Genomic DNA, 22091 nt, shown 5'->3' with positions numbered 1-22091 from the left:
GGGTCCAGCAAGCCGGTGATGAGGTACCAGCGGCCCCACCTCGCTGACCGAGCTCACCGGGCTCTGCGCGGCACCGGCGCCCGGCCCCGCCGCCCCAGCCCTTTGTTCGCCACCGCCCCCGGCTGGGGCGAGCGGTGCCGCCGGTGGCGGGCACGACCCGGGCGAGGCTCCAGGGGCGGAGGCCGCCCGCCGGGAGCCCCCCACAGTTCGGCCCCGGCCCCCGGCGGGGCGCCCCAGGCAGCCAGGCGGCGGGGGAGCTCCGGCCGCCCCAGCCCCTCACGGGCGGCGGCCGCACCTGCCGGGGCCGCGGGTGGCTGCCGGCGCTCACCGGGCCGGGACGCCCCCCCGACCCGCCGCCACGTCTCCCCGGCCGCCCGTGGCCGCCGCTGGGGTGGGGCGGGCCCGCCGGGCGCCTTCCCAGACCGACCATTGCCCGGCCAGCGGGGGCTGCCCGCCGCGGCTAACGGTAATGGGGCGGTGGGGCGAAGGGCGCCCGTCACCCCGGCACGGGCGGGCACACGCCGCCGGCCGCGGTCGAGCCTACCCGCCCCGACCCACCTCGTCTTCGGAGAGCCCGTACACCGGCTCCACCGCCGCGGTCGCCATGGAGCCGCTGCGCAGGGGCCGTCGCCGCTGCTGCTCGCCCGCGGGCGGCGGAAGGCGGCCGCCGGGAGCCGAGCGCCGGCGGGAAGGGGCCGGGGGCGGCGCTGGGACCCGTCTGCGCTGCCGCCGACCGAGGCTTCGCGGCGGCCGCAAGAATGCGCCCTCCCCGCAGCGGGGAGCCCCGGCGGCGGCCCAGCGGGGCGGGGAGAGCGGCCGGGCGGGCCCAACGGGGGGGGGCGGCAGCCGGTGGCGGGAAGGGCCGCTGGGCCGGGCCGATCTGCTGCCGCCCTGCCCCCGCCGGCCGCCGCCCACGGACGGGGGAGGGGGAGGAATGGCACGGAGCGACACAAAGCGCGGCAGGCCCCGCTCCCCCGCCCCGCCCTCCGCGCGGCGGCAGCAGGCGCCCCCCGGCGGGCGGGAGCGGCCCCGGCGGGAGCGGGGCCCGGGGCCCGGTCCAGCGGAGGGGCCGTTCCTCGGCCCGGGGGGCGCCGCGCTGCGTGGGGTACCGGCACCGGGGGGCGGGGCCCCGCTCCATACCCATGCCCGCAGACGGCGGCGCGCAGCTCCCTGGAGAGGGGCAGGGGGCGATGGAAAGGGGCGATGGGGCGGTTCCTGCCGCCGCCCGGCGGGGGACACGGCTCGGGGCGGCCCCTGGAGCCGGCCGGAGGGGAGCGGGGGCTGCCCGCGCCCCCCCACAGCACCGACCATTACGCACCGTCGCTTTTGGTCACTCGGTGTCCTGGGGTTTAAGGAAACAAGATATTCTGGGCATTTGGAGCGAGGTTACTTCTGGGCAAACCCAACTCACACCTCGGCTCTGAATGACTCCCTGATCCCATTTCTGCTCCTTCCTCAACTGGCCCCCGTGCCCCAGCCGTAGTAGGGCTGTAGTTCACATGAAAGCTGTTCCCAGACCCATTTATGCTTTTACAGCCCAACAATTGATTTCTACTACATTTAAGTAAGTACACAAGGCATTAATAAAGCCATGTGGAGCCAATGACACAGGAAAAATGTCTGTCACTGCACCCCAAAACAAGACTGCCCTTGACAGCTGGGAGAGGGGTCTGCACAGCCCTGGCTGCTCTGGCGGGCCCGGTGCGCAGATGGGCTTTGTGACACCGACGGAAGCCGGCAGCACATTACAGGAGTGTGTGTCGCAGCACAGAAGCAGGTCGGCGCATCTCCTGTACCTGTGTCTTCTCCTCAGCAAAGCCCTGGGGACGTCCCACAGGAAGAATGTGGCAAATACCAGGGCACAGCAGCCCCCGAAACCAGCTTGTCACGAACAGAAAGCAATCACAGTGTCCCAGGAACTATTTTCCCCTTACTTTCTTTTTACAGCAAAGGGTGAACTGGCCACTAACAAAAAAAACATCACTAGACCTTTCAGCTAACTGCTTCACAGGCATCCCAACCTCCGGTCAAACATACCTTACACCTGCCTTCTGCTCCTCAGAGCCCAGCGGAAAGGGAAAGTGGAGATCCCTTTCCTGGAGAGGTTCCAGAAGCAGTCTGTAAGGCAGAAAGGTTTTTTCCAGCCTTTACAAAAGCTCTTCCTAGTGATTTAAAGAATCAGTCACCAATATTCAAGTGAGCGGAGGTTATCTTTATTCGGCAGCGCTGGGTGCATGGGGGATCGCTCCACCAAAGTCATGCACCCCGAGGGGATTTTTCAGGACAACAGGAACTTAGGACCAGATGGCCTTTTTAAAGATGAAAAATCCAATGACTTAGCAATTAGTACATCCATCATGTTAGCAATAGGGGTCCTTGGACGTTTCCCAACTTTTAGATAAACATAAGTACATCATCCTATAGATAAGTGGTACATCATTCATCATTCACTGGGGAAGGAAGGGTCTGACCTCTGCCCAGACAGCAGTGCTCAAGAGCTAAAATGGCAAGCTGTTAAAGCACAGCATACGGGGGCATTAGCCTTTGTACTCACATGAACGTCTCCTGGGCACGAGCTGCGTATAACGTGGTTAATGGCCAGCGCATCTAGGCAGGGTCTTCCCCAGTGCCATCCTCTGACACTGCTTCTGTTTCCCCTTCTGTTTCAGAGGACCTGTCAAGGCATCCCCTCAGTCAGGTCCGAAGGCACCAGTCTCACACAGCAGTTCTCACATCGAGGCAGTTTTATTACTCTTTCTCCTGAGCTCCAATCATTCTCAAAACTGGATCCAGCTTCTTTCCCATGCTTTTCCATCACCTGCTTCAATGCCTTAAACAGAAGCCGCTCCACCACCTCCCATCCCCTGGATGCCACAGAAAGTCAGGATTCTCTGATCATCACAGAAAGTCAAGATTCTTCAATCATTCCCTCCCCAAGGGTCTTTCTCTTCAATTACCTCTATTTTGTTTTAGCTCTTCATACTACGCTTCGAAGCTCTGAGCAGGAGGACAAGACACTTCAGGCTTTTTCTGAAAAGGCCACTTCTTCAGTAGCCTTTGGTGCCAGTCTGCCATGACACAAGCCCTCCCTCATCACCAGGCATCTGACCACAAAGTAAAGGTACACTGAGTCCAAGTCATCCAAAGGGCTAGCTCTGAGAAATTCAGGTGATACTTGGATATCTGAAACTATCATTTCAGGAGTCCTTAAAGTATTTTCTTCTGTAGTCCATTTCATAAACTCATCTCAGTTCTCTGCACGCCTGTATCCTCTCATGTGTCAGCAGCTGTGACCATTAGCAGGAAATTATCCAGAACCTGGCACAGACTATTGTGCACATTTATATTTCTGAAGTATAGAATGAAAAGGAAATAGGTGACTGTAATTCAATGACTGTAATTGGAGTGTCTATTCAAACACCATAAAGCTGGTGATACGCGTATATCTCTGAATCTGGATCCTTTCTGCAACACATGATGACAAAGAGTGAGCTCTAGGCATGTGCAGTGCCAGGCTGTCTCTGGGCCTCGCAAACCACAGCAGCGGGGTTTTATTTCCATGTTACAGCACCTACACTGCTGGGTTTGTAAAATCAGATAGCGCTCCCATCAACAGGTACAGAGAGATGTAATTCATCTGAGAATGCTGGCATCAACAATCTGTAGGTGCAGCTGAGATGATTTATAACTGGTCTCTGTATTACAAAGGTCCATTAATTATTTAAAATTTTCAGAGAAAAAATAGATAAAATATGTATTATGGATGGCAATTCTCAGTTAAAGATGAAGCTTCATACAAATGTAAGATGGGATGTAGTTGGGAGCGATGAGGATGCGGCGCTTCCCAGCAGGTATATATATTGCAAGGTGTAACGGGAGGAGTTCCTGTACCAGAACAGGCATCTTGCCTCAGAGAGCAGCGTGAGATTGATGATTCTTCTGAAGCTTCAGCAGTGTCCCCACCAAAGGTGCAGCGCTGTGCCAAAAAGGCTGTGAGAGGGTTCCTTCCCAAGTCCAGCTGGTGATTAGTTGATGGCCTGGGGCTGGTGGATTTAGGATATCCCTCCTAATTCCTTTAACCTCATCAGCTAACAGCAGACGTTACTCATATTCATACAAATGCCTAATCCTTTTCTAAATCTAACCGGCTTCCTCAGCAACATCCTCCAGTAGCAATGTATCCTGGGCTGACTGTGGTGACGCAAGTCGAGGCGGACTTAAAAGAAACACTATGTCTGCGTGGCTGGGTTCGGACAAAATGGCCTTTATTGTTTATACAAACTATTTATATATCTTAGACAGTCCAGGTGTTAGACCCTGATAGGTTTTTGTGTCCTTCTTCTTGCTTGCTATTTGCTGTTGCTGTAGGTGCCCGTATGCTGCAGTTCTAAGTTCCGATTCTTCACACCCTGTTCACATATCTGACAATTTGTGGCTGTCTTAAAGGTACACGGCTAAATCTTTGAGGTCAACTAACTTATCTGCAGACCCCAACAGCTGACTACACGGATTGATAAAAAAATTGAATCCTTTTAATGTATGCATGTGCTTGCCGACCATTCTTTTGCTCACACTAAATAGCTGAATAATGCCAAGGCATGCTTCCCTGTGGAAAAAAGGGAAATACCTTTATCTGCTGTCTTGCGTGGACCCACAGTCCATTGACTTTTAATTCTCTCATATGGCAAATACAAGTCATAAAAATACCTGAGCACATGCCTATTTTTAGCCTTCAACCAGTTCTCTTTGGAGATTTGCTCAGGAAATTGTTAATATGTCTTTTTTCCCCTTGGTATTATAATCTAAATGCTCAAACATCTTCCAAATACAACAGGGACTTTTTTTTTGTTTACTGCTTCTTGATGTCAAGTGGTAGACTGCATTTCACCAAAAAATGTCTTGTAGTGGGAAGGATCAGAACCATCAGCTTCTGGACTAGCTTGAATTAGCAGGGTACCTTCTTGCAGTCCAGCAGCTGGATGATAGACAGGGTCTGCTGAGCAGACAAGAAACAGAATTAGCATTTTACGTTTTCATCGGTACATATGTATATCATGGGAAAATCAAGGTTACAATAAGCCAGTAAACAGGAAAACTTCCCAGTTTGGATTCAATGTTTTCTTGAAACTCTACTCAGGGAGCTCACTCTATCACAACGTACCAGACCTCTTCCAAATCTCAAGCAGATATTTTAAATCTCCTGCTCAGAATGTGTGCAAGAGATTAAGAGGAACGAGATCAGAAATTAAGTGCTGTCTCTTTCAGTTCCATTTTTCTGTATACTCTGAACATAAGTTTTGTAATATACTTTTCTTTTTTTCTGCATTGCACCATCAACATTTGTTTATATCAGATATATATTTTTATTTCATTTTTTAGCTCAGATTGAAATATAATACTGTATTCTAACTTTTGTACTAATACTGCTCTTACCCTTCCTAAGTAACGTTTTTATTTTTCCCACAATGAATCAATGATACTTGGTATCACGGTCTATGAGCTATGAACTCCTCCAGTGTGAGAAAGCTTATAGCCCCCATTGTGCTTGAAGTAAATTACTTCCAATTACAATTATTACAGTAATAACAATTAAAATAAACTTTTTTGTTGTTTGTTTAGCTTTTAGGTTTTTTGTTAATGAGAAAAACTTTATGGGAGGCTCATGACATATTCTGATATTTTCAGATGGTTGTATTGGATTTAATGAAGTAAGTGGATTTTACTTTTCAATCACTTCAATTCTGCGTTTTACTGCTGCTTGTTTCTGAAATTCCATTTCTATAGATACAAGGACCAAATTCATCTGACCTACTCATTCTGGGATGCTTTTATCCCCAACAGAGAGAATCAGGAGCTTTTGAAATGCAATTCATCTCATCATCCTGAAGCAGACATCTGAAAAAGTCAAATGAATGTTGCCATGAAAGTGCCTCTTTCTTTCTATTGACTGTAAGGAAGCCCAAGGCAATGAGCTCCAATAAAGGCATCTATCCATGTCACAGGCATCCAGCTGCAGGTGGGAATGGTGCTGTCATTCATAGGCAGCCTAGATTCACCTGACCTACTTTTTGTCATTTCAAAAAAGCTAGATGCTTTTTAAAGATAGTTTAAGAATGTGTTTCCCTTCAGCGTGTTGAAATTTGAGTATGGGGTATGGTGTACTTTAACTCAATTTCGTAACAAGTAAACCAGCAACCCACCTAGTACCTGAACGACGGTCATGCAGGGAAAACCAGGCAGCGCATGAAGCCCTTCACTATCATCAGTGCCTGCCAAACAGCATTCGTGTCCTGTCCTTTAGATTGTGGCACATTAGCAGGCACCAAGGAAATGCACTTGACAGAAAACCTTTCCCTCAGAACTAAGTGGTTGCCAAAACTGCTTAGCCCCAGTTCAGCCAAACACTTAAGTGCTTTGCTACACTGAAATGGATTTAAGCATGTGCTTAAGATGAAGCACTTGCTGTATTTCTTTGCTATGTCATGGCCCCTAAGATTATCTCCTACATTTTTTTACATTAATGTGGAAATATTTCACAAACTATTCTGTGTCAATTGCATGTTAAAAGAAGTTAAAACAACCCATCTCCTATTAGTAATCCAATCAGGTTCACTACAATGAACAACATAAAATGAACTAAAAAAATGTTCCAAGCTCTGCCTGTTGTCTCGTGCTGCCAGTATACCTGGAAAATGTGTGTTAGCACCTGAGCAAATCCTTAATGTCAACATCAGTGTCATATGGAAAATAATGCCTTAAATTTCCATATTTCAGGAGGATACTTTGCTGTAGGAGCTTGTCCTGAAACCATTCTCAGCAGCAGTAACCCAAGTGCAAATGCAGAGCTCACTTCCTCTGGCTTGCACTTCCAGAGTCTGCGTGACACTGTGTTGGCAAGTTACAAACACTGCAGCATGCTACTTAAAACAGAGTAGGGAAATAACAGTAACAACAGAAAGTTTGTGCATTTCTTGCCTGCCCTGCTCCTCGTGTTGGATGTCACACAGCAGCTCCCCTCTGGATGGAGCCAGGACGTTCAACCCAGCCATGACCTCACCCATGTGAGATACCATTTTCCCCTGCCCCAGCCCACCCTTCACTTTTTCACACTTTCATAAGAACATGTGGAAGGAAACCCAAGCATTGTGGCTTGGATTCGCAGGCAACGTGTGTTTGTGTACATGTACAGCCCACACTGGGCTCTCCAGCTGATGTTCTGAAGCAAGTCTAGCCAAGGCTGCTGAGACAGTATGGAGGGGCTGACAGCCGCATGTGCTCAGCCTGGAGAGAGCAGGGCTCAGGGGGCATCTTACTGCTGTAGCAACTACCTAGGAAATGGGCACAGAGAAGTGTGGATAACTGGCTAGCTGAAAAAGGTTTCATAGACATAGTCCAGCTGGCTGGACAAATATGCACATCGCTCTCAGCTTATCTGAAGTAAAGCAAAATACACTGTCCTTGGCTGTTCTTGTTACACAATAACAGGAAGATTTTGGTGGGAAAAGAATGTTGCAGGTGGGAACAGATAACTACAGAAGAGAAACTAGGGGCGGGCTTGGTATTTAGGCAACTAACCAATAATGAGCTTAACTTTTGTAATATGTATGAGCTAATTATAACAAGGCATAAAAGGTGACTGTAAGGCACAATAAACGAAGTCTGCTGATCACTCATATTGAGTGACTGTGTCTTCCCTCCGTCGCAACAGAGAAGATGCAGCAGACTCTTCCCAGAGGTCCACAGGGACAGGACAAGAGGTGACGCTGGCCAGTTGGAACACGGGAAATTCTGATAACACATGTAAAAAAGTTTTTAGCATGCAGGTGGGTAACCTGGAAGAGGTTGCCCAGACAAGCTGGGGTCCACCCTTAGAGATACTCCAAATTTGACTGCTCAAGCCTGACACAAGTGCTGCACTAGCAGTCTGCAGTCTCCTGTCCCACCTGCACGATTCTGAGCCTGTGTCCTGGCTTCAGCTGGGATAGAGTTAATTTTCTTCTTAGTAGCTGGCACAGTGCTGTGTTTTGGATTTAGTATGAAAATAATGCTGATAACACACTGGTGTTTTAGTTGTTGCTCAGTAGTGCTTACTCTAAATGAAGGACTTTTCAGTTTCCCATGCTCTGTCAGTGAGAAGGCGCACAAGAAGCTGGGAGGGAGCAGAGCCAGGACAGCTGACCCCAACGAGCCAAAGGGATATTCCATCGCATAAAGCATCATGCCGAGTATATAACCTGGAGAGAGTTGGCCAGGAGGGGCTGATTGCTGCTGGGGGACTGGCCAGCGATGAGCAACTGCATTGGGCATCCCTCAGGGTTTTTTCCTTTGGGTTTTATTCCTCTCTCTTTCTCTCTGCTTTTCATTATAATAGTTGTTATTATTATATCAATTATTAAATTGTTCTAGTCTCAGTCCACAAGCTTTACCTTTTTCCCGATTCTCCTCCACATCCCTTTGGGGGCAGAGTGAGCGAGCAAGCGGCTGCCTGGTACTCAGTTACCAGCTGAGATTTAACCACGACACTCTGTCACAGAGAAGCTTCCTGGTGTTGTATGGTACCTGTGTGTGCAGTAAAATAAAAAACATTAAGTAATGCTTCTTCTGTTGCCTCTGTCATGCAACAGAATCTAAGTTAGTGTTACTTTTAGAAGAGAGGCAGGAGAAAATTGGGTGGGAAAAAAGAGAAACATTAGCCAAGTTAATTTGATATATTAGTATAAATTAGTATAAATCCTACACAAGTCCTCTTTGGGACCCTCAACAAGCTTGTTGGGACAGATCTTCAGTGACTGCTTCATCATTTTCCTAAAAATACCATACATACTTGATAAAAAAGCATTAACTAAACATTGCTGTGTATTTAACAAGCAAACTTCAGTAATTACAGATAAAGCAAAAATCTAGTGAATAGGCTGAAGCACTGCAAAAGCTTAGCTATTTCCATTATTTGTAGCTGTTATTTGTTCTGCTGCCAGACTTAACTGTGCCAGCTGTTACTCAAATATTGGGAGATGCTACTTAGGTCACTGTAACATGCCAATATATAGACTTTACACTGTAAATCCCTAGTACTTTTAATCATCCACTGACAGTAGACACAAAGAAAATCTAAGAAAAATCTTGATCTTCACAAATACAGATGGTTTGGGTTTTATAGAATTGGCTTGAACAGATTAATAGAGCCACAACCTAAGCAGAAAAGGCTCTTTAGGAAATCAGATGGATGCTTCACTGGCTTACCAAACAGCATTATGATAATAGACTGCTGCCAGAGTCCATCCAAGATGACACACTGCTGTATTTACTGCGCGATGCAAATTCACAGCAACAGTTTCTAAATAAATGCAGTGAAATAAGATGCGATAGCGCAGAAGTCCCCAGGAAGAGAGTCACCATGCATAACCACACACAGATCCCTGGCCGTGGCTTCCCTGGCTGAAAAGCTCTGAGCTGCCTGACTGCCCGCAGGCCCTGGGGTTCAGGAGTCTCCAGTTGCTTCTCCTGCAGGAAATTGTTACTGCTTTTCTCCAGCAAAGGTCTTTATTTTCTCATCTGGCTGTTGTGGCACTTTGGACCTTAGGAACCTGCATGGGACACCAAAGCTTTTCTCCCCAGTCAGCCGTTTGTCAACAATTCTCAGTGCCTTGCATGGGGAGTGCACAGCCAGGATGGATGACGGCTCCCGGTAATGGGAGACAAGCGCAGAGGCTAGGCAGGGATGGCCACCCTGGCTGAGCCTTTGCTTCTCCCAACATGGGGGTGCAGTCTGGCAGCAGAGCAGAGGCCAAAGCCAGCTGCCAGCCGTGAAGGAGCCTTCACACCTTGCCTGTCCTGGCTGCATGACACCATGCCAGCCACTGGCCCACAGAGGCAGTTGCAGGCCCAGGGCCAGTGGAAAAGCGTTCTCTCCCCCTCAGGGCCAAGGGGATGCGTCCCTGCCCGGCTCACCTCCCCACTGCACACTCTGCTCTGCTCCTGCTCTGCCTCCAGTCACCCAAACAGCCCCGTGCAGAGTGCCAAGGCGATGGTGCTATCACCAATATGAAAGGCACCTCATTAATTACATGCGCAATCAGACTATTTTTAAACAAGAGTTACGATTGAGGCATTGAGCGACAACTGTGGAACTGATTAACTACCCGGCCTCATTAGACGCAAAACACAAATAGTCTGGTGTGAAAACAGGGCATCCTGCACTCTCTCTCTGGTGGCTTTAATGTCTTTAGATGTTGTGTATGACAACAGTAGGTAAAAATCTCGCAGATGTGACTACGTTTCATTTGATGGGGTACTAGCTGCATGTTGATTTTTGTAATTCCTTTATCTTTTAAACGATAATTGCACTTTGGTGAATTCAAGGGAGTTTTTAAAAATGTTCTATTCACAATGTATTGCTAGTTCCACTGAGCTTAACAAATCGTGAAAGTAATAATGGGAAGTTACAGATTTTATCATACTGTTTTTCAGTCCTTAGTTTAAAATAGAATTTCATTATTTCCACAAAGGAGAAAATAAATCTACAGTACAATGAGCCTAAAGAAGGCTGTTTACAGATACACTTCAACATTGTTCAATATTTAATGTTGCTACTGAACAATCTTTTGCTCAAAAAAAAAGGCTTTTCTCACTGTAAAGGTTCTCAACAGTGACAGGGTTTTTTTCTGGAAAAATTTCTTATTTTAATATTTTATCAGGTTTATGCTTGAATGACAACACTGCACCTATATTTTCAGTATATATCTTTCTTAAAGCATTATTAAAATGCCTAGGGGCTGAACACAATTCTGAACACAGAAAACTGGTTCTGAACGTAAAAGATTTAACTGTTTTAAAACATGTTAGTACTTTGTAATGTATTATTGAAAATGTCATAGAAAAATCATCAAAGCTATAACCCAAGTTGATTCAAACTCCCACAGAACATAAATGGCTTTAAATATTTTATTACCAAGTTATTTTCTCCATTCTGTTCTTTTCTGGTTTCATTACGTTATGAGGATGAAACTAATCCCCTGGCCTATATCAAGATATCCTTTTTTTAAAGGTTTGTGGCAGCGTGGCAAAAACACCCAGATAAACACCTCAGAAGATGGAAACCTTCCTTTTGTTGGGATTGGACTGAGTGTCGTCTAATTACGGTAACATTTTGTGTCAACCAGTTAAAAATCCCACACTAAAATCTTTACCTGCACGTCATCAGCAGATAATGTTGAAGTATGAAATAGCTTCAGACACTATGAACTGAGGCTTCAGAGTGGTCACTTTTTAAGTCAGTCCATTTCATTATCCACTAAATGCAAAGGGTGGATTAATCTTACCTTTGTGCTAGGCTTTACCGTCTCAAAAATCAGTGGAATTTTTCTAACTGACACCAATGGCAGAAAGGTCTGGCCTGACTTTTGGCTAGGTTGTTATTCAGTTTCCAGCAACAATATAATACTTCAGGCATGAGTAAGATACTTACTTACCCTTCCTTTAACAGGATTTCACTGTGTTGTAACTTCCCTGCGGTTTTGAACATTTTGGATGTATGTCAAACAGGCATTGGCAGAAAGTGCTGATACATTACACAGAAAGATCTGCTTTCATAACTTCCTACCTGATGTCAGTGGTAAAGCAAAATAATCAAAACAATCTCAAAAGTAAGACAAATAATTTTCTTCCTTGACTCAGGATCCAGCACTGTATTGGTGACTGCCACTGTCAACAACGGAGATGCAGCAGAAGCACGTAGCTGGGGATGCTGTAAGGAAAGAAAGAAGGATCGACATTCTCAGCAGCAGCAAGCCATTAGATCACCCTGAGCTGCAAGATACAATGGAAACCGCACCGCTAAATCATGCATAGACCTGGCGTTGGGCTAATACCTCCATCTCAGGCCTTTTTCTCTTAATAGGAGAACTGTCATGTAATCAGTAGCTTATTCAGGTGTGACAAGAAGATGGATTAAACACAGATTTAAGGAAAACAAAGCAGAGAACATTCAGATTTACTGGAAAAATGTGTTTTCTTGAGAAACTGCCAGGAGAAAAATCAGTATAAGCATTGACAATTATTTCTGTCAGGCATTTCTTTACCAAATTGCTCTGCTTTTGTACTAATATTTATGCTACTGTGGCATACTGAGACCACTATGAAAAGGATATAATTTTTAAATAAATATTAAAGAAAAGCTACCATTAATCACCAAGATCAAACTTTTTTTTCCCTTCATTTTCAGCTCATTTCAACAAAGCATTCCTTTTTCAAGTTGTCTCTTCCCTTGTTAATTAACTACTTTCTTCAATGGCCAAAGAAACTTTGTAAAATTCATGTCAAGCTACTTTGCCTATAGGGGATGCAGGATTATTCAGGAAAAGTGAGTTATCTGCTTGATTTTCATCAATCGAAGGGGGCTTTTTTGTTTTGTTTTTAATAATGATTTTTAGGTACATCTAAATGCTCCCAATTAGGACCTGAACTTACAAACACTGAAGTTTTGTAACTTCAAAATTTGACCAATTTTGTATTTAGGATCACCCTACCATGTATAGTCCTTTCCTCTTACAACAAGGAATATGATATATAATCTAATTTTGGTTATTGTGCTACCAGTTCTGAGCATTTATTTCTAAAGGAGTGGGTTGAAAATATGTCTCTAATTGCAGGAGCGGGCTGGAAACTAGGACCATGCGCGGCAATCGGTTAGCTGAGGGGAATGTGCTCGAGCTTGTCTAGACAATAATTAACATGATGAGGCATGTTTGCAGAGCACAGGGGAGTGGGAGACGGATGGCGCCAAGGAAAGGTAACACCTTGCAGTTAATTGATGGCAGTTAACCACCAATCGGGGATTGCCTAGTATGCAAGGCTTAGCTTCAAGAACCAATCTGTTTAAAACGTGCAGCTTCTGAAAGTGTATATAAACTCGTGCTTCTGTACAATAAATTGACATTTGCTTGCATCAAGCTGTGTCCCGTCTCTTCATTTGCTGCATCTAATGTTTCCTGAAACAGTATTTCTCAGAAGTAGCACGTTTTTCATCTTCACGACAAATTTCAGAATTCTCTATTTCTCTGTAGATTTGAGCCAATAAGCAAAACTAACATTAAAGAAGAGAAGGCCTGTATTTCTATCAGTACTTCAAAGTTTACAGGAAAGGAAACAAAAAAAAAAATAATTGGGGGGATATTTTAAGAAGAGTCTTCATAGCATTGTATGACCTGATCTGTGAGGTGTGGTATCACAAATGCTTTGAATATTGTCTGCTAATTATTCTTAAAGGTCAATGATGTAGTCAGTGGCCTGTTTTTCAGACAATACAGGAAATCCTTACAGTTTACTGTCTTTCATGGTATGTCAGTTTTCCAGTCAGTGGGGTAACTTGATAGGTTGGGTAAAAGGAGGATACACATCCCCAGAGAGCAGCGTCATGCTGGCAGAAGGCCCCAAGCTGATGAGAGACAGAGTATTGCTGTCACTGTGCAGAGGCTTTTCTTCTTTCTCGGTAATTAAGCTGAGAATGTCTTTATGAGAAATGAAAATATCCTGAGATTTGTTATGCAAACTGTTTCTTTCACTTGGATTTCATGTTCTGTCTGTGTTTTTAATAAATCTTCGTTTTGTTCAGATGACTGTGATACTGATAATCTCAGGCAGACATCCCTGGGGAGGAAAACAAAAAAAAGAAAGAAAAAAAACCACCCTGAAACCTTTATGGAAAAGTGATGAAAAGTTTCTCAGATTTACATGTCCTATCTGGCTCACCCAGCAATGTAGGAGTCTAATCTCCATGTGACGCACACCAGTGTACATAGGTGGTAGGTGAGGGAGAGCATCCAACAGACCAAGTGATGAGATCTGACAATAGACTTAGACACAGAAACCTTTAACAGATTCTCTGAGAAATACAGTTGTTTCAAATGAGTCATACACAACACTCACCATAGCACTGCCTGACTGCAGCCTCTAATATCCATGGCATCTACAGAGCAATGCCGTCTCTCCTGCTACACCACCCAGGGCATGTGCCACACCACATGCCACCAGTCAGGGATACTGCTTGCTAGAGCATCCCACCCCCCCAGCCTCACCACCCTCACTGTCAGCTGTCCTTACTAATGCTTTATGTACTGTTCAACCCTTGCGGGGAGAAAAAAACCCAAAAACTCATAAGACTGGTGTAATTAATGTTCAGGCTCATCTAGTTTGGTATCTTGTCTCTGCCAGTGGCCAGCAGCAAACAAGGCAAGCACGCAGTGACACTTCTACTGCGTAACCTCCCAGCTTCCAGTAGCTTGCAGCAAAAAGGCCTCCTGAACCAGAGTCTGTATCTTTGTATTTTGTAGGCTTTGGTAAGTTCTTCTCTGAATTGGTCAAAATCTTTTCTGAACCTATGTAAATTTTTGGCATTATCCTAGAATAACAAGTTCCAGCATACTGCATGAAAAATTACCTCCTTCTCTTTGCTTGTCTATAATGTTAACTATTTATTTTTATTTCTCCTGTTTCTTATATTATGGTTAATAGGGAATAATTGTCAGCTGTTCAGCTTCTCCAGAGTTTTATGCTTTTACTAGTTCATAACCCCCTCTTTCAGTTCCTTTCTAGCATGTAGACCCGTAGCACACCCTGTCCCTCCAAGTACACAAGCTTTTCATAATCTTTGCTCATCTCTGTAGTCCTATCACATCTTTTGTTAATTCTGTTACATCCCTTCTAGGCTTTAATCTCTAGGATATTGGGAGCTGAAGGCTGGACGTAATCATGGTGAGGGTGCAAAGGGATTTATAATGTAGGATTTTAGTGTATTCTGTTCAGTTTGCTATTTCCCTCCTAGTTATTCTGAACCAGTCAGCTTGGGAGGGGCTGCTTTGGTTTTGTTTGACAACTACAGGCCATTTAGCTGATGCTTCCATAAACTTACCTACAGCTACATTAAGAACCTGAATAAGTAGGGCAGAATATATCACTGCATTTTTGTATTGGGGTTGGCTCTCTGTGTTACTTCACATTTATCCATATTAAATGTCACCTTGCTGTACTACTGCCCACTGGTTCAGTAGCATGACATTATCATGCAACTCTTCTCAGCTGGCTTTTTTTTTATTATCTCTAATAATTTAATAATCACCAGTAAAACTTTTTACTTCATGATCTTTAACAAATTATTTACAAGCATACCCAATACTAGCTTGCAGCACAGATGCCTAAGAAACTCCGCTTCTCATCTTTCTGCACTGTGAAAACTGATCACCCTGTCTCTTGTGCTATAATCAATTATTGGCCTCTGGAAGGAGCTTCCTTTTTCACCTATGATCATCCTGAAAGTTTTCATAAAACCCAGCTCTGTCAGGCAGATGGCTCCTGTCCACACGCTCAGTAACTTTTTCAGAACGATGTAACAGACACATAAAGGCAACTCCCCACTCCAAACGCTGCTGACTCTTTCCTGCTGTTCTACATTTGCCCATGTGTTTACTGATGTCACTGCTTCCATGAACTTGTTTGTGTACAACGCTGGAGCTGCCATAGGGTGGTTCCCAGGTTCCCCCCTGGAGCCCTTTCAGAACTGGTGAAATCGCTGTCACCCACCACTCCTCTCCATGAAGAGTGATTTGTTACCACACTCAGCACTTCAGCAAATCCTTACTTAGGTCTCTACAACCACTGAACTCCCAGCAGTTTGCTGCTGTCTGCTCTCATGGCTGTGCTCTAGAGCCTATTCTGCAGATACCCACCGCTTTGAGACCTCTCCCGCAGAGCTCTTCCTGTGGTGGAGGCTGACAGTGTGGGCACCTCTTTGTGCTCTCCGCCAGTGAGCACTGAGGTGAAGATTTCAGACAGCTTTACTGCCAGGACCTTGTTGTGGAGTACTCCATCTACACGTTGGTCACCAAGTGATGCTGCAAGGTTTCTTGCTTTCTTCTGTGTTTGAGAAACACATATGAGCATTTATACCTCACAGTCTTGTCTTGATTGTCTTCTTATGATTTTATATTTAACTTAACAAATCTATGTTTTTATCTCCTTTCCATAGATTGACACAATCTAAAATTTGGGAGATACAGCCTTTTACTTCAGGAAGTTTGTTGATTATCCAGGCTCCTTTGCTCTTTTCAAAGGTTCTTTCAAATCAGAAATATACCCTTAAATTTGAATACAGTTTTTAAAACTACTATCTCCCTGCCTGCATGCAGTCTGCCCTCTGACTTTTCTTTTTAATTACCTTTTCTACCAGCTTTCTTAGTTTTGTGTAGTTCTTAAATCCTACGATAGATCTCTTTCTGCACCTATAAAGGTATTCAGTCTGAGTACACTGGGTCACTGTGTGACCTTTAGAACGAGCTTTTAAAAAATCCGTTTCAGCATTTTTGGTTCTAAGCAGTGCTGGGCTTGGGTCTTGACTTAAAAATAAGAAGAGGCTCCTCTTCTCCAGTCTGTCCATACACAGCCAATGGAAGGATTCATGTTTTAGATCCTGGAACGTTTTTATTTCTCTATAAAGCTATCATGTATGATTTTTAGGTTGAGTGTAAGATATGGACAATGTCATCGATTGTGTACTCAAGTACCATGCTGAATGCATCATAAGACTGAAAAAAGATCAGAAGATGTTGTTTGATGCTATTGCCCTTTCAGTAGTCAGCCTGAAGTTCAGTTATCTCCCTTTTTGAATTTCCACATGAAAGGCTTTTCTACTCCTAAAACAGACAGCTAGTTTCTACATTTTTAGCTGCAGAGGACGCATAGCCACATTTAGAAAATAGGTGAAAGAAGCAACTCACCAGATAAGCCCCTCACTCTCCCAGTATCTGCTGCAGGCAGGAAGATGCATCTGTCCCCCATGCAGTAATGGACATGCTAATGACTGTCCATACACGTAATTTCTGCCCAACTACACTGGCACGTGCACAGCACTGGCCAAACCTTTAAAAAAGAATATGCAGGATTTCTGTGAATAACTGCCATATACCTGCTAACAACCCTGCTGCACATTCCATAGTAACAGCAGGCTTTTTTCTTATCAATTTCCTTTTATTTTTCATCAGAGTGCACCATGGAGGCTGGTGACCCATTCATTGTGATCAACCACTGAGAAATGGCAAGCCTGCTTTTGCCAATTTAAATAATCAAGTTGCAAGTGATGGCAAACATTATGTTCAGCATGGACTTAGATAAAGTCCTGGGGGCAAGCACACAGTTGAAGTCTGAAAATACACCATACTCAAGCCAGTATTTATTTAAAAACTCACCCAGTCTCCTGCAGTTTATGACAAATACATGACATATATTATGAGATAGTTATTCAGCTGCTGTGATAAATCTTGCCCAAAAGTCATTATTTGCCACTGTTGTGCCTTAACAGGCTGCACCTCAAGGCTATGATTTTGTGCAACCATGTTCTGTTGTCCCTTGTGCTACTAATAGATTTTGTAGGCCACCTGCCTTTTTAATCCCCGCTGCTCTTTTTTTTTTTTTTTCTCTAGGACAACCTCTTTTATCCCCTCCTAGCTATCCCCAATACTAGGAAGGCTGTCCTACTAAAAATGTCTTTTCTTAGCACGTACATCCTATTAAAGCTGGTATACCACCTTGAGAACTGGCATAATGCCACTCTAACACATGGGTATGGTGGTACACTCTGTATAAGCTTGAAATATGTTTGCCGCGGGTAGGATTCCAAGCCCAGAATGCTGCAATGATATTTTTGGCTGCCATACCCACAGTGAAAATCCCGAGCCAATGTTTTCAATGTTCACTAACCTCCAGCACTCAGTTTTAGGCATCTCATGTCTGATTAACAGAGATAGCAAGACTTCAGCGATTCCAGCTTACTTCAGTGCCCCAAACAATATTTCTGCCAATGCAGAAAAGCTGAGCAGTAGCTTCCTTTCCCCACCCTGTGCTGGAGCTGCTTTGCAACACTCAGGACGATATACACAAGCTATCTGCAGTGAAAGTTGCCTTTCACTGTGGCAAATTCAACAATAAACAACATTTATACAGCCAAACGCAACCAGCTCTCGGCTCTGGCCAGCCAGAGGGAGGAAGGAAGGAAGAGGTTGGTCAGCTCGAGTTCTGGAGCCCTGCCCATGCGAAGAGAGACACATGAATTTAGGTCTCACGAAGTTTCCAGTCGTTGCCTATATTGCTCGTCCCCTGGAGGATAATCAGTGAAGAAATTTGCACCATTTGAACTTGAGCAATAGTAAAAGGTTGCATTGCAGGTTATTCCATTTATGAGAAGTCAAGATAGCCTAATTCGCTTATTTTCAGAAATGCATAATCTTGTACCATTGGGCACCAGATACAGCTCCCCTGTTCACAGGTGTCTCAGCAAGCACCATCTAAAATCCCTCTCTCTAGATTTTCTTCAATCTGGGAAGCTCTGGGAAGGAGAACAAGGTGTCTAAGTTGCCTCTCCTCTATCACTCCTGCCCCAAAGAATAATCAGAAAAACCACCCCACCCATCCCATTTGAATACCAAATCAGGCATGCATATTGCTTGTTTTAGGGTGGAGATCTCTTCCCTGTATTTTGGGTTTTGTAACATCAGTGTTTGTGTTGCAGATGGCAATTATTTCTTCCACTGTGTCTGTAGGGCACTGAATGGCTTCTCCCATTCTAAATGCAAAGCGGCAGCACAGTAGCTTTGGAGAGGTTTATCCATGTTATGACAAGTCCTTCCCCTGCTCCTGGGAGGTTTTAGAAGCGGGACAGCTTTTTCTCTAGGCTAATTCATTCTTGGGCTTCTAGGCATGGGTAACTGGATTGCACACCAAGTGTACTCATGTTTTTTGCTCCCACCACCACCCAGACCAAAGGACAAGGTCACTGTGTGCTGTAGCAACATTTCATCCTATAGGCTTGCGTATCCTTCCTAATGCAGGTCCTGAGCATGAACAACAGTGTGGGCTCGGGTCTTGTCTTGACACAGAACTGGGAGACAGGCTGTGGTGCACACACAGGTCCCTCAGGCTTGTCTAACCAGTAGGGGTGCCTGTGCTAGGAGGGGGTCCTGCAATACACCAGGCCTAGGACAAGCACACAACTAGAGCAGAAGAATAACAGTTCCACCAAAGTAAACAAGGCATTGATAGTTTGCTAACTTGGCCCACGGTGTGGTGTCACTGCTTTGCATGTGAACACTCACAGTGAGTTCACCATAGAATAGTGTGTGTCCATACCAGTATCAGAGGGCCACACACCTACTACAAGGGTTTTTTTTCCCACGCTGTTCTGCATTACTTTTTGAAATCAGAAGCTGCTGTGGGAGGAATCATTATCCTCAGCATATCACACATGATAGTGCATCTTCCACCTTACTTTCACTACCTTTCAGTCTCCCACTATGATTACAGTATTAACTGGTCAACACGGACAGGGACTCTTGAAAACAGAGAGGTGTGACAACACTGCCACTGAAAAATCAGATTGGAGATGATAATAGGAATTACAAACAGCAAAAAGGGAGTGAAGAAAAATGGGAGTTTAGTGTACACCTACGCACATGGCATTGCTTGTTATTTAAGTAAAAGGTAAGCTGGATGCAAGTGAGAAAACATGAACAGATGATCCTAAGAGTCAGTAACTTCTCCCTCTTCCCTTTTGAATTATTAGGAAATACATCGCCTTCAGTAACTTTTCCCCAGTAGGCTTCCGGCTATGTTTCTGTGTGCAAACTGCACTTGCTTTGAACTCTCTGGGTTTTTTTGGATTGGCCTTAGCTATAGCAGCAGAGAGAGGACGGCGATTCACTGTTGTGCCATCAGATCACAGATCATATACCTCTCACCTGCTCTGTATTAGGACAGCGCACTTTCAGTTTAGAGCATATCTGCCCCCATCCCACACAGATCTTACAGCATTGTATTTTCACTACTCTAAATCACTTGTGTGATAAGCACAGAACTAAGATGTCAGACAACATTATTTACGCTAATCTTACATCCTTTACTCTTTTGCCTTAGTCCTGAAGCCTTTTATCTTGTCTCCATCATTAATTATTAGTGCATACATTTCAAAAAGGCTCATGATGCTGAGGTGAAAAGATGCCACACAGCAGTGGCAGACACCCAGCACACCCCTGCTCCTCACCATTGCACTCAGCTTGTATTCTTCTTAAAGGAGACCAGACCTACAATGCTGAGCTAAGGTTCCTAAACTCTTCTAGGCATTACATACATATGTATCTGGTTTGTCTTTCTTACCTCTTCCATTTTGTTAAAATAAACTAGCATTTAAAAGCAAATCACAAAGGAGAGGGATGTTCAAAAATTCTACTTTATAACTACGCCAACATGAAAGCTAAATACAATCACTCATGCACTGTTACATGAGATCCTATTGACGTAACTCAGGAGACTTATGTATATTTTAGCGTCTTATATTATTTTCTTAATCAAAATCAATTCAACTGGCTTTTACAACCTATTTACAACCACTGAAATTCTTGATTTTAAGAGCTTTTTTATAGCAGAACTGCCCCTTACTACCAGCCAGTTAGGTTTATTGCTAACATCAGATGAAGAGGTGTTGTTGGGGATCTGTGCATGCAGACAGATGCTCAGAGAATCAGGGTGCTTAATGATAGGAGTGGCCTGTAGCAGCATGCCAGCTCACTTATACCAAGCAGTACAAAGCGGTGTTTGGTAATTACAGAGCACGTGCATGCATATTCAACATTCCACATGTTAATAAAGGCCAACTACATATGCTCTGGCAAGAAAGTGACATGATCTGCATTGTGATGATGAAGCCAGAGAGGAGTTGCAATCACACTTCTGTGAGCCACAACAGAAGGAAAGTCCTGGTCAACAGCCATGAGGCAAACAGCCTCCTGGTGAAACAGGGACTTGCTAAAAGGATTTGTATCTCATCACTGCCTGAAGGGCAACACAACTATCATTTACAAACAGTAGTGACCGTATTGTTCACTCATGTGGTTCCAGTTTTTGTTGTCACTCATACTGAGCTGCACTGTTTCTATGAAAAATCCAGGTTAGGTCAACATAAATATTCAGTCATGTATTTCTTGATTTATCTTTTGGGATTTTCTACAAGTCTTGTGTACCTTTATCTGATTTTTCACCTTAGGTTGTAGCTGTTACAGATCCAGTAATTAGAAATATTACAGCCATTTCCATCTACTCTTTTGATGAACTGTTTACAATTGCCTGTGACCGAACTGAAATTTTGTACACGTGCACAAACACACACACACACTCCATTTTAAGACCATTACATTAACTGATTAGAAATGCTGTTTCCCACTTTGTCAGTGCAGGCAGTCTACTGAGGAATGTAGACTATATTGGTACTTCTGTGAGAAATGTAGAGATTGATGGGGAAAATATTCAAGTTGAAGCTAGGAAAGACTAATTAGATCATGCAATCCTCCTCCTAATGCGTGCCAGTTTCTGTTAATAATGAGATACATTATTAGGGCTATCCCTACTTTTTTAATGTCATCTTTATAAAGGAGAATTCATTTACTTACCACAGACGACTGCAGGCATTTGCTTCTAGTAGAATTCAAGGCAGGTCAGTCAAAATGCATCTTTTCTACAACCTTTTGTACCCTCACAGCAGAGTCACAATGCTGCCTGACTATGCCTGAAGTTTCAAGATGAGCAGCAGTAATCTTCAAAAACGTGACTTTTTAGACCCTTTAGAATGTGACAAACATACAACTAGTAACAGGCAAACTACTTCAAGGGGTTATGTCAGTAAATTTCAGCCCCATCATCTTTTTCCCTGTCATAAAGAGAGAGGTTTGATCTCCCTCTCTCAACAGTAGCAATGACCTTTACAATTTCTGTGCCTTCATTTGGTGTATGTAAATTAAGACAATACTAACAGAGGCTCTGAAGCATTTCCAAGGCACATGGAGGTCTTCAGGTGAAAAGCCTGAGATAGAAATGCAAATCTTGATAAGCGTTCCCTACAGTTTATAATGTTTGGTTTTCTATGTCATGGAGAAACCAACCGTTTCTCTGTTTTCTATCTCAGCCATCTAAGACCAACTGACACACCTCTTACTGTAGTTCTTGGATTTGTAGGTTTAGCCGCTGCCTGTAAATAAGTCAATGATCCGAGAAAGCCTGAG

General features: G+C 44.5%; 1 protein-coding gene across 7 annotated transcripts in view; it reads right to left on the bottom strand.

Moving 5' to 3' along the window:
* LOC121080522 (E3 ubiquitin-protein ligase NEDD4-like) overlaps positions 1-729 on the bottom strand; it is a 187704-nt gene extending 186975 nt beyond the window's left edge. For 2 of the 7 annotated variants that reach the window (XM_040578585.1, XM_040578587.1), the window contains exon 1: positions 559-729. In XM_040578585.1, the coding sequence (XP_040434519.1) occupies positions 559-606 (48 nt within the window). In that variant the 5' untranslated portion in view covers positions 607-729. The remainder of the gene's footprint in view (positions 1-558) is intronic. The other 5 variants (XM_040578589.1, XM_040578590.1, XM_040578588.1 and 2 more) reach the window with 4 other exon arrangements.
* Positions 730-22091: the final 21362 nt, after the last annotated feature.

Source organism: Falco naumanni, chromosome W (assembly GCF_017639655.2).
Source record: "Falco naumanni isolate bFalNau1 chromosome W, bFalNau1.pat, whole genome shotgun sequence".
NCBI classification, from domain to species: Eukaryota; Metazoa; Chordata; class Aves; order Falconiformes; family Falconidae; genus Falco; species Falco naumanni.
The sequence above is the reverse complement of the archived record's forward strand: the minus strand, read 5'-3'. Positions and strand labels throughout refer to the sequence as shown.